The sequence below is a fragment of the Salvelinus sp. IW2-2015 genome, linkage group LG32 (genome assembly GCF_002910315.2).
Source record: "Salvelinus sp. IW2-2015 linkage group LG32, ASM291031v2, whole genome shotgun sequence".
NCBI lineage: Eukaryota > Metazoa > Chordata > Actinopteri > Salmoniformes > Salmonidae > Salvelinus > Salvelinus sp. IW2-2015.
The window spans coordinates 35,587,718-35,598,008 of record NC_036871.1 but is presented as its reverse complement, the minus strand read 5'-3'; the positions used below and the strand labels follow the sequence as shown (position 1 = coordinate 35,598,008).

Sequence of the window (10,291 nt, the reverse complement as noted above, 5' to 3'; positions counted from 1 at the left end):
ACTTCGAGATATTAGCTGATGTACGAAGGGCTATATAAAATAAACTTGATTTGATTTGACTGCTCACTGTTCATTGTTGGCATTTCCTGCCTAAATTTTCCCACTTAGCCAGTTAAGTAATTATGAAAATAATTGGCAACATCAAATGGTTTTGTGATGAATAAGACATCTGATTTGCTGAAAGATGGAGTTGTCTTTCTGCCTAGAATTTAATTTAAATTATTCCAAAGTTTTTTTATATCATTGATCTTGGCTTCATAATACAGTTTGTTCTTCTTTCTGTTGATTTAGTCACATCATTTCTCAATTTGCAATAAGTTAGCCAGTCAGATGTGCAGCCAGTCTTATTAGCCACTTCTTTTGCCCCATCTCTTTCAACCATAGAGTTTTTCAATTCCTCATCAATGCATGGAGCCTTAACAGTTTTAACAGTCAGTTTCATAACAGGTCAATGTTTATCAATAATTGTAACAAGCAATTTCATAAATTCATCAAGTGTAGATTCTGGATGATCCTTATTAATCACACCAGACCAAAACATATTTTAAACATCATCCACATAAGAGTCACAGCAAAATCTTTTGTATGATCTCTTATACGCTATTTTAGGCCCAGCTTTTGGAACCTTGGCTTTCCTGGATATAGCAGCGCATCACTGCATCCAACGGATACAGCTTTATAACAAAGTTCTACAGTATTAGTAAAAATGTGATCAATACATATGGATGATATAGTTCCTGTAGTGTTTGTAAACACCATGGTAAGTTGATTAATAACCTGAACCAGATCCCAGGCACTGGTGTGACCACCATTTGCCTCATGTAGTGTGACACATCTCCTTCGCATAGAGTTGATCAGGCTGTTGATTGTGGCCTGTGGAATATTGTCCCACTCCTTTTCAATGGCTGTGCGAAGTTGCTGGACACGCTGTCGTACACGTCGATCCAGAGAATCCCAAAGATGCTTAATGGGTGACATGTCTGGTGAGTATGCATGCCATGGAAGAACTGAGACATTTTCAGATTCCATTAATTGTCTACAGATCCTTGTGCATTATAATGCTGAAACATGAGGTGATGGCGGCGGATGAATGGCACAACAATGGGCCTCAGGATCTCGTGACGGTATTTCTGTGCATTCTAATTGCCATTGATAAAATTGTGTTGGTTGTCTGTAACTTATGCCTCCCCATACCATAACCCTACTGCCACCATGGGGCATTCTGTTCACAACGTTGACATCAGCAAGCCACTCGCCAATACAATGCCTGCGGTGTTGAGGCCGGTTGGACGTACTGCCATATTCTCTAAAATGAGGTTGGAGGCGGCTCATGGTAGAGAAATTAACATTACATTCTCTGGCAACAGCTCTGGTGGACATTCCTGCAGTCAGCATGCAAATTGCACACTCCCTCAAACTTGAGACATCTGTGGCATTGTGTTGTGACAAAACTACACATTTTAGTGGCCTTTTATTGTCCCCAGAACAAGGTGCACATGTGTAATGATCATGCTGTTTAATCAGCTTCTTGATCAGGTGGATGGAATATTTTGGCAATGGAGAAATGCTTACTAACAGGGATGTAAACAAATTTGTGCAAAAATTGTAGAGATTTGGAACATTTCTGGGATGTTTTATTTCAGCTCATGAAACATTGGACCAATACTTTTTGCGTTTATATTTTTGTTCAGTGTAGATACTGACTGTTAGCACTTGGTGGCCTATAGGAACACCCTAAAATAATAGGCTTTTGATGATGCAGGTGAACCTGCAACCACAATACTTCAGCTAGCGGTTAGGGTTAAGGTTAGGAGTCAGGTTAAAGCGTTAATGTTAGCTATCATGCTAAGTAGTTGCACATTTTCTAATTAGCTAAAATTGTCCATGATGAGATTCAAACACACAACCTTTGGGTTGCTAGACATTCGCATTATACAATAACCCTACTTTCATTTTTGACCCAAGTAACCTTCTGTCTTACGTAACCATACGTAACATAGGCCTACTAATTTAAGTGTCCTAGATTTACATTTACTATGTTACATCTAGTCTATAAGACCAGGCTGTACATTCAAATGATTATTGTGAATCAAATAGCAACAAAAACCTGCACGAACTACAGCCTGATCTTGGTGCGGAAATGGAACAGGGGCCTGGATGAGGCTGCTGCTGTAGGAGACAACGCTCTCCGGTCATTCCTTTGGGACAGCAACAAGAGCCATCTAACAGAGGGCTTCAGTTCATAGTATGATATTCTTCATCACACACAGCAATCAAAGCTCTTTAGCAATAGTGATGTATGTCTTGAGGGATTATTCCACACGTTCTGCCGATTACACATGCCCCACATTCCCATTCAGACACAGTTGATGATACAAACAATTACACATGCTCCACATTCCCATTCATAGACACAGTTGATCACACAAACAATTACACATGCTCCACATTCCCATTCATAGACACAGTTGATACAAACAGATAAAAACGTACACTCAAAAACCTTATATACAATCACTTTTTTTTTATTTTTAAATTCCGTTTCTCTCAGTACAGAAATATTTATCTTCATAACATTCTTTAGGCATTTCAAGTTGGCAGCATTCTTTGTTTTTATTTGTTTCTAAGTGGCATAAAAGGAGTACAAATGCTTATTTAGGACTGGAGCTAGTATATACACCGAACAGATCAGCGTTCCACCTTTCTCAGATAATATTAAACTCTCAGAACAAGCTATGGGTGTACTACTGGACACTAACACAGCTCAAATAAATACCACTCATTCAAAGATGGCACACCAGGTCACTCCAACACCACATCCAAACTGAGGAAATGAAAAATAATCACTAGAAAAATCGGCCTAAACATTTATTTTAAATGAATTACAACAAAATGAGATTTTCACATCTGCTTAGAGTCAAGAGCAAAACGATAAGTGCCATGGACTAAATATATATTTGTTAAAAAAAAAAAATTATACCACAGACACACACAGCACAATGCACTAGTAATGCCTTTAAGAGGCCATCAACATCTTTACTTTTTTCTTTACAGTGACTTTCAGTTCCTGCTACACCCAGGAAAAAAAGTTACCCTGATTATGATTAAAAATGTTACTTTTGATATTTCAGTTTTTTCTTTCTTGTATAAGTCTCAATGCAAAGGTTATGCCTAGTTATTTACATCTGTTTTGAATGCTACTAGTCCATTATCAGACTGAGTGCAATTGTAACTCAAGACAGCAATAATGTGAAATGTGTCTAGGTTAATGTAGGTTAAAGATAGAAACTGGTTAAAAAAGATAACTGCCAAAACAATACGAGTATATATAGTTTGTTTGCGGCCACTGCTCAAATTATAAATTGCAGATTTTTTTCTAATTAAAAAAACATAAGATTTCCGCCATTATTATTATCACGTATCATCACACTTCAAATGAACTTAAAAAGGTGTTTTTACAAGGTGAATAAATTACAATGGTCTACAACATGCAAAAAAACAGTGAGCTCCCACCTCTCAAGCCCTAGGGTTAACCATCACTAGTTTACAAACTGGTACAGGACAGCTCACCCTGAAGTCAAAGCATGTCATACATTTCCATACCTTCAATGGTGAAAACATGAGTTTGATTTTAGACATGAACTATCCCTTTAAGGCAGGCACAACCACAAAAGCATCAGGCTCTTCACAAAGTCTGACACGTAACATTAACACACAGAAAACAAAACCCAAACACAGGCTGCAGAAGCAGACTGGCGACGACACGTGATAACAATGTTTAAAAAAAAAGAAAAACAATAAATAAACATTCAATAAAAGGACAAACTTCGTATTTGGCAGGTATGCACACAGTGTCTGTCAAAAAACAGAATCACTTGGGGGAAAGGAAAGTTCCAGAGTCCTCTTCTTTCTCTTCCTGGGAAAGCACCAATATTACTGTATGGGGGTGTGGCCTTGTGATGTCACACTGGTTATGATGGGCGGTGAGGCACTGGAAGAAGACTCCTCTATCGGCTTGACGACCTGGCCTTGGGTATGTGAAAGGACCCTAGCCTACCAGAGGCCTAGGAAGAGATAAGGGGTCGGACTTGTGTGCAGTACATTATTCCCTATGGGCTTGTTCCCCCACCCCGCTTGTCCCCCCCCCCTGCTTGTTCCCCCACCCCGCTTGTTCCCCTGCCGGACAGCTGCGCCCCTCTGGCTACCGGATCCTGGTGAACAGGTTCAGAACAGATACAGACTCCTGCAGAGGAAGAGAGCAGGGGTCAGATCTCTAAAACACTACAATCCTCTATATCAGCTGAGACAGTGGTTTTGCTTATTGGGTTGTTATTGGTAACAAAATAATTTGAAAGGTAGACTTCATATGGGGCACAGGCAGCACCAAAATCTATGACCCCAATCAATATGAGGTGTCTGGCTACCTTGGTGGACCTCATCTTGCTGAAGACGTTCCAGAAGCGCAGCGTCTCGTCTCCGGCTCCTGTGACGATGGCCTCTCCGTCTGGGGACATGGCCAGGTAAAGCACTCTGTAGGAGTGGCCTGTGAGTTTGGCTACCTGTGTGAGGGAAGGGTACTTCCACACCAAGATCTGGTTCTGGGAGTAGCCGTGTGTGCTTACCTGGAGGTAAAAAGGATTTTAGTCACAAATGTTTAGGAGTCAAAATGATTTCCTTTAAAAAGGGCCTGTCTTTGTGCCAAATATATGGAAAATATCACATTTCATACAAATGTTTGTCTCCCACAGAATGACCCTAAAAAGCCGCCCCTACCTACGTACCAGTTCATTGGTGTGCTTGGACCAGGCCAGGTTGCAGACCTGGGAGCCCGTGTCGGTGCACTGCAGGGGCTGGCCTGTCAGGGTGTTCCAGAAGCGGATGCAGCGGTCGGCCGTGCCCCCTCCAGACGCCAGCAGGCCATGCTGATGGGGGGACCAGGCGATGGCCTTCACTGCTGCCAGGTGCTCCGTGTACTGCTGCACCGGGAGAACGCTGGAGTGGTTCCATACCAGCAGCTATGGGGAGGGATTGTTATTTTTCTGGGAAGTTAATGCCATAGGATAAGGATAAAAGCAGGAGTGTACAATAGTTATTCAAGAGGTTTGTGTGTGTCCTGCAATCCCTCCGAGGCCAGTAGCTGGTGGTCTGTGCTGTGTGTACCTTGTTGTCATTTCCCCCTGAGGCCAGTAGCTGGTGGTCTGTGCTGTGTGTACCTTGTTTGTCCATTTCCCCCTGAGGCCAGTAGCTGGTGGTCTGTGCTGTGTTACCTTGTTGTCATTTCCCCCTGAGGCCAGTAGCTGGTGGTCTGTGCTGTGTGTACCTTGTTGTCATTTCCCCTGAGGCCAGTAGCTGGTGGTCTGTGCTGTGTGTACCTTGTTGTCATTTCCCCCTGAGGCCAGTAGCTGGTGGTCTGTGCTGTGTGACCTTGTTGTCAATTTCCCCCTGAGGCCAGTAGCTGGTGGTCTGTGCTGTGTGTACCTTGTTTGTCATTTCCCCCTGAGGCCAGTAGCTGGTGGTCTGTGCTGTGTATACCTTGTTGTCATTTCCCCCTGAGGCCAGTAGCTGGTGGTCTGTGCTCCACTTGAGGCCGCAAACTTCCTGTCGGTGTCCCTGGAGACGACGTTCTGACTGGAGGGGCGGGGCCCGGATGTCCCTCTGCAGGATAACCCTGTCACGACTGCCAGACGACAACTGGTCGGCATTCCACGCCAACGCACCTAGAGAAAGATTGAGCAAAAAATATAAAAACAGCTGAAATGCACTCAGTTTTCATCGTTTTCTTTTGACTAAAGGATGAATATTTCATGATGAAGCCATAGCAATAGAATTACTAGATATTATATTCTATGGTTGCAGCACTACCGTTCCTCTGACTCAGAGGAGAAGCTCTCCTCTTCTCTCTGTAGGACAGCCAGCCTCCTTCTACTCACCCACTCTGGCTGTGTGTCCCTCCAGTACTGACAGTTTCTTCCCTGCTGCCGCGTCCCAGATCTGTACATAGCCCTTATGAGTCCCCACCGCTACTAAGTTCCCCTTGAGAAACCACACACACACACACACACACAGAAGAGTACAATAACTGGACACACATGGTATCAGGGCATATCCATCACACCCCCTGAAGCATATAGAGCCAGGACTACAGAGCCCTGGAGGTATAGGGTAAACAAGGGGTGTCCATGACAACACATAGGAGTTAAAGCAGACAGACTCACCCTCTCTGACCAGCCCACTGACGTGACAGAGTCCCCTTCCACTGACAAGTCACACAGACGCGTCACCTGAAGACCAAAAGACACAATCCATAGATTGTCAATTTCCAATTCACATCATATGAAAGAGTTTACGAAAGAAAGGTATTTGCGATAAATGGAGACAGTGTCACTGATTTCAGTGTGATAACACACAAACATTCACACACACACACACACACACCTGGCTAGTGCAGGCGCTCCAGAGGTAGACGCAGGTTCCCAGGCCGACACTGAGGACGTTGAGGGAGGACCAGTCCACCAGGTTGAGGTAGAAGTCATCCTGCAGCTCTGGAGCATCAAGCACCTTGAAGGGGATCTTAGAGATCTTACGAGTGGGTTTCCTAGGTGACCGTAACAGCTTCTGACTACAAGGAGGGAGACAAGGAGACAAGACGGATGACTCATTCAATGTGACACAGAAAAGACTCATTATAATGGAATGAGAGGGAGAGGAGAACTAGAACACCACTGTTAGCCATATAATATAAAACCAATGCATAAGTGAAAGTGGTGAATACCTGTTGCTGCTAACAGGAGACAAGGAGTATGGAGACACTGTGTTACCATCCTCGGGTAGAGATCGTTTGGCACTGACAGAATACTGTAAACACAAACAACTGGCATATTTAGTATCAAAGGTAAACATGTTGTACGACTAATAAATTAAAACTGCAGCACACACAATACACTACCCCTGGTAGCTTTGAAAAAGACGCTATTCCAACAGAATGTATAAGGGCCTATGTTAAGTACACTGAAGAGGCTCCTCTTGGCGGGGGTGGAGGGCTGGAGGCGGCGGTCTTCTGACTGGGGGTCCTGGACCTTCTCTATGCCTGCCCCCAGCAGCTCGTTCTTCAGTAGGGCAGAGTACGCCAGGCCGTCCGCTAGAAGGAGGGAGGGGTATGTTAATCTCCATTTTAATGGGTATGAATGAATGAGTAAAACAGAATCAATGAGTAAAACAGAATCAATGCACACTACAGAAACACAATAAATTCAAGAGTCAATAGGCTTACCTTTGCTAGTGTCTGTTGTGCCATCCTTTGTCTTCCTGTTCTGATTGTGAGACTTCTCATTCTCCTACACAACAACATTAACAATGACTAATATGTAGAGACAGGAGAGGAGCGCTTCATTGGTTTATAGTTAATCCATGAGGTGCTCTTTGATCATGGGGTGAAATACTGTACATGATTTGATGCTGGATAGTAAACAATGCCGGAAAAGCCTTTGCAACCAAACTTCCGGAAGTAATCAAGGCACTCTCATGTAGTGGAACAATTTTAAAAGCCTTTATTGTTTAATGCATAGCAAAAAATGTTAAATGCACCGACATGGTGCAGCTACAACACCCTTCATTAGGGTGACAGAGAAACCCAGCAAGTGACACGATCAACACAGATATAAAACTTGGGGCACAAAAAAAAATCCCAAAGTGCATTGCGGGGGCACTCACGTTGATGCGGTGGAAGTTAACGCTCCAGTTGGCGCCGGCGCGGGAGGGGATGAAGCGGTCGCCATGTTTGCTTGGTGACGACAGGGGGGAGTTGGTGGGTGTCAGGGCTCGTACTGTATCTATGGCCTTCTTCATGGGGAGAGAGAAGGGGATACAGGGTCAGAGAGGGACTCGTCCACAGAGAGGACAATTTAACCACGAGAGATGAGAAAAAGACAATCATTGCACATTAATAGCTCATGAGATCCGCAGAGCCCAAGTAAGATAAACGATTAACTAAGGGGGTTTCGTGATTCACGGGTGAGGTGTTCAATAGAGATACAATTAAAAGGAATACTCTAAGATATAGCCTATGCCTATTTTCTAATGGGTTTCCACAGGGAGAAAGGGGAGAAACTTGACTTAAAGTAAACAGGAGGGGTCAATCAGAGAGGTGGTTTTAATGCAGACAAAACATCAGGGGACCTGACAGAGCGACTAATTGAATAAAACCGTAACTTTTAGACTTCACACACTGTTTGACAGCAAAGCTCGTGTCACACATTAGACACCCTCTTTAGTCTTCACAAAGCAGTTTGTTATTAAACATGTAAGGGAGGAGCCAGTATCAGACTATTGTCAAGCTAATCTGAAAAAATCTATATAGTCTTTGTTCAGTAGCTGTCAACTTCAAACACTGACAGTGTGTTCTGCTTAGGCTAAATGTATGTCTGATATAGTTTAGCAAGAAAATAATACACAAACTGGTTCTCTAGTACACCTGACCTACTTTCAGGGGATTTGTATCTCTGGATAGATGACCATACGCTTCGTCCCATCAACTGAACTAGAACTTACTCTTGAAATCCCTGAACATTATGCTGTCAGCTGAGTGTGCCAACCAATTCCGACAAATTACATCTAGATGTTGGCATCTATGAACATCATATGCCATCTCAATACAGAATGATATTGTGCAACACAAGCCAATCCAGAATAATACACAACTTTTATTGAGTCTATGCACTTACTAAAGGGCTGGCGTTCTCATTCTGGATGTTGATCTGCCTGAGCAGCCGACACTCATAGTCCTGGTCCATATCTGTAAAGGAGCACATTTACATTTCAGTCATTTAGCGAACACTCTTATCCAGAGCAACTAGGGTTAAGTACCTTGCTCAAGGGCACATCTACAGGCTCGCGGATTTGAACCAGCAACCTTCTGGTTACTGGCACAATGCTCTTAACTGCTAGGCTACCTGCCGCCCTACAACAGGGACGTAGTAGGCCAACACAATATTTGGAAAACATTTTTGCAACAAAAATTTGAGCTTCTATTGGACAAATGCAGGTAGGTCCCTCCTCAATTAGTTCCGTTTCGCTCTATAAATTCACCCCCAGAAAAGATACAGCATGGATATAACTTCATACGTTGTCATCTAAACAGATCCCCCCCCKAAAAAATATTTTTTATTTAACCTTTATTTAAATAGGCAAGTCAGTTTAGAACAAATTCGTATTTACAATGACGGCCTTGTTAACAGCCTTGTTCAGGGGCAGAACGACACATTTTTACCTTGCCAACTCAGGGATTCGATCCAGCATCCTTTCGGTTACTGGCCCAACGCTCTAACCACTAGGCTACCTGCTGCCTCTATGCCAGTGGTTCCCAACCAGGGGTACTTGGCCTACTGGTAAAATTGACTTGACTTCAGCAGTACTCCTGGCAGAGAAAAATTTACTTGTTGGTACAGTAACCACTACTATATTATACTGCGTGGTGTATATAAACTCAACACCTCAGATTCATGGCACTGCTTTGACTTCTGGAAATTGTACCTAACTATTGAGGTCGTTTTGTGTGGAGACTTGACCAGCTGGTTCACTAATCTCAATGTATCTTCTGTCGTGTTTGTTGTGTATATAGTACCATCAGAAACCTGTTGGTATTGCTTATTGATGTCGTGACCTGTAAACTTAGCCCATTGACAGAAGGCCTCAGAACGGATGAACACTTCCATCCCATAACTAACATTACGCTTGTCACTTTCATGTATCTCGATGAAGGAGTGGAAATATGAGGTTTTCTAGGAATTTCGTAATTGAGCTCTACTAGTCTYCTCAACAAATACTAATCGATGTTGTAGACAGCTAACGTTAGCTAATTAGTCGACAAACCTGAGTGCTCGTTGCACTAGCTAGCTACAAAGCTAACGTTAGCTAGTTAGTCATTAATAGCTAGCTAACGTAGTTCAAGACAAGAGAACCAACATGAGCGCCACTTTTAAAACCCATTAGAAAAGGCCACTGATAGTAGCTAGACTGCCATTAGCACGCTGAATAGGCTAAAAGTTAGCACTATCTAGCTACCGTGCGCTATTGTGATTGTTTATCTCCAAACGTTCGAACTTGTTTCTCACACCATTATTTTTCAGATTGACCTACCGTGCAGCGTCAAAGACTCTGTTATGCACCAAGTTTGAGACGGTTTGTTTGGCGAGATTTTTTGTAAAATAAATKAATTTTATTTATTCTCCAGCCCAGACAGAGACAAATGTTTAGACCAACAAATCGAACAAACGCTCGACTGGGATTCGCAAAG

At 43.1% G+C, this 10,291-nt stretch overlaps 1 protein-coding gene across 1 annotated transcript; it reads right to left on the bottom strand.

Moving 5' to 3' along the window:
• Positions 1-2,500: 2,500 nt before the first annotated feature.
• LOC111956749 (fizzy-related protein homolog) lies at positions 2,501-10,291 on the bottom strand. The gene is made up of 13 exons (XM_023977323.2): positions 10,135-10,291; positions 8,721-8,791; positions 7,711-7,839; positions 7,271-7,334; positions 7,008-7,138; positions 6,773-6,855; positions 6,436-6,619; positions 6,216-6,281; positions 5,931-6,033; positions 5,533-5,717; positions 4,782-5,015; positions 4,425-4,622; positions 2,501-4,243 (listed from the first exon to the last, which is right to left on the bottom strand). The coding sequence occupies exons 2-13, from the start codon at positions 8,787-8,789 to the stop codon at positions 4,202-4,204; spliced, it is 1,488 nt and encodes a 495-aa protein (XP_023833091.1). The 5' UTR covers positions 8,790-8,791; positions 10,135-10,291; the 3' UTR covers positions 2,501-4,201.

Excerpts from the sequence above, each read along its gene's own strand:
- LOC111956749 (XM_023977323.2), bottom strand. The coding sequence starts at position 8,789 with ATGGACCAGGACTATGAGTGTCGGCTGCTCAGGCAGATCAACATCCAG. Across the intron at positions 7,139-7,270 it reads CACAACAGACACTAGCAAAG|CGGACGGCCTGGCGTACTCT; the intron begins GTAAGCCTATTG and ends CCCTCCTTCTAG. Across the intron at positions 6,620-6,772 it reads TCTCCTGTTAGCAGCAACAG|TCAGAAGCTGTTACGGTCAC; the intron begins GTATTCACCACT and ends CCCTCCTTGTAG.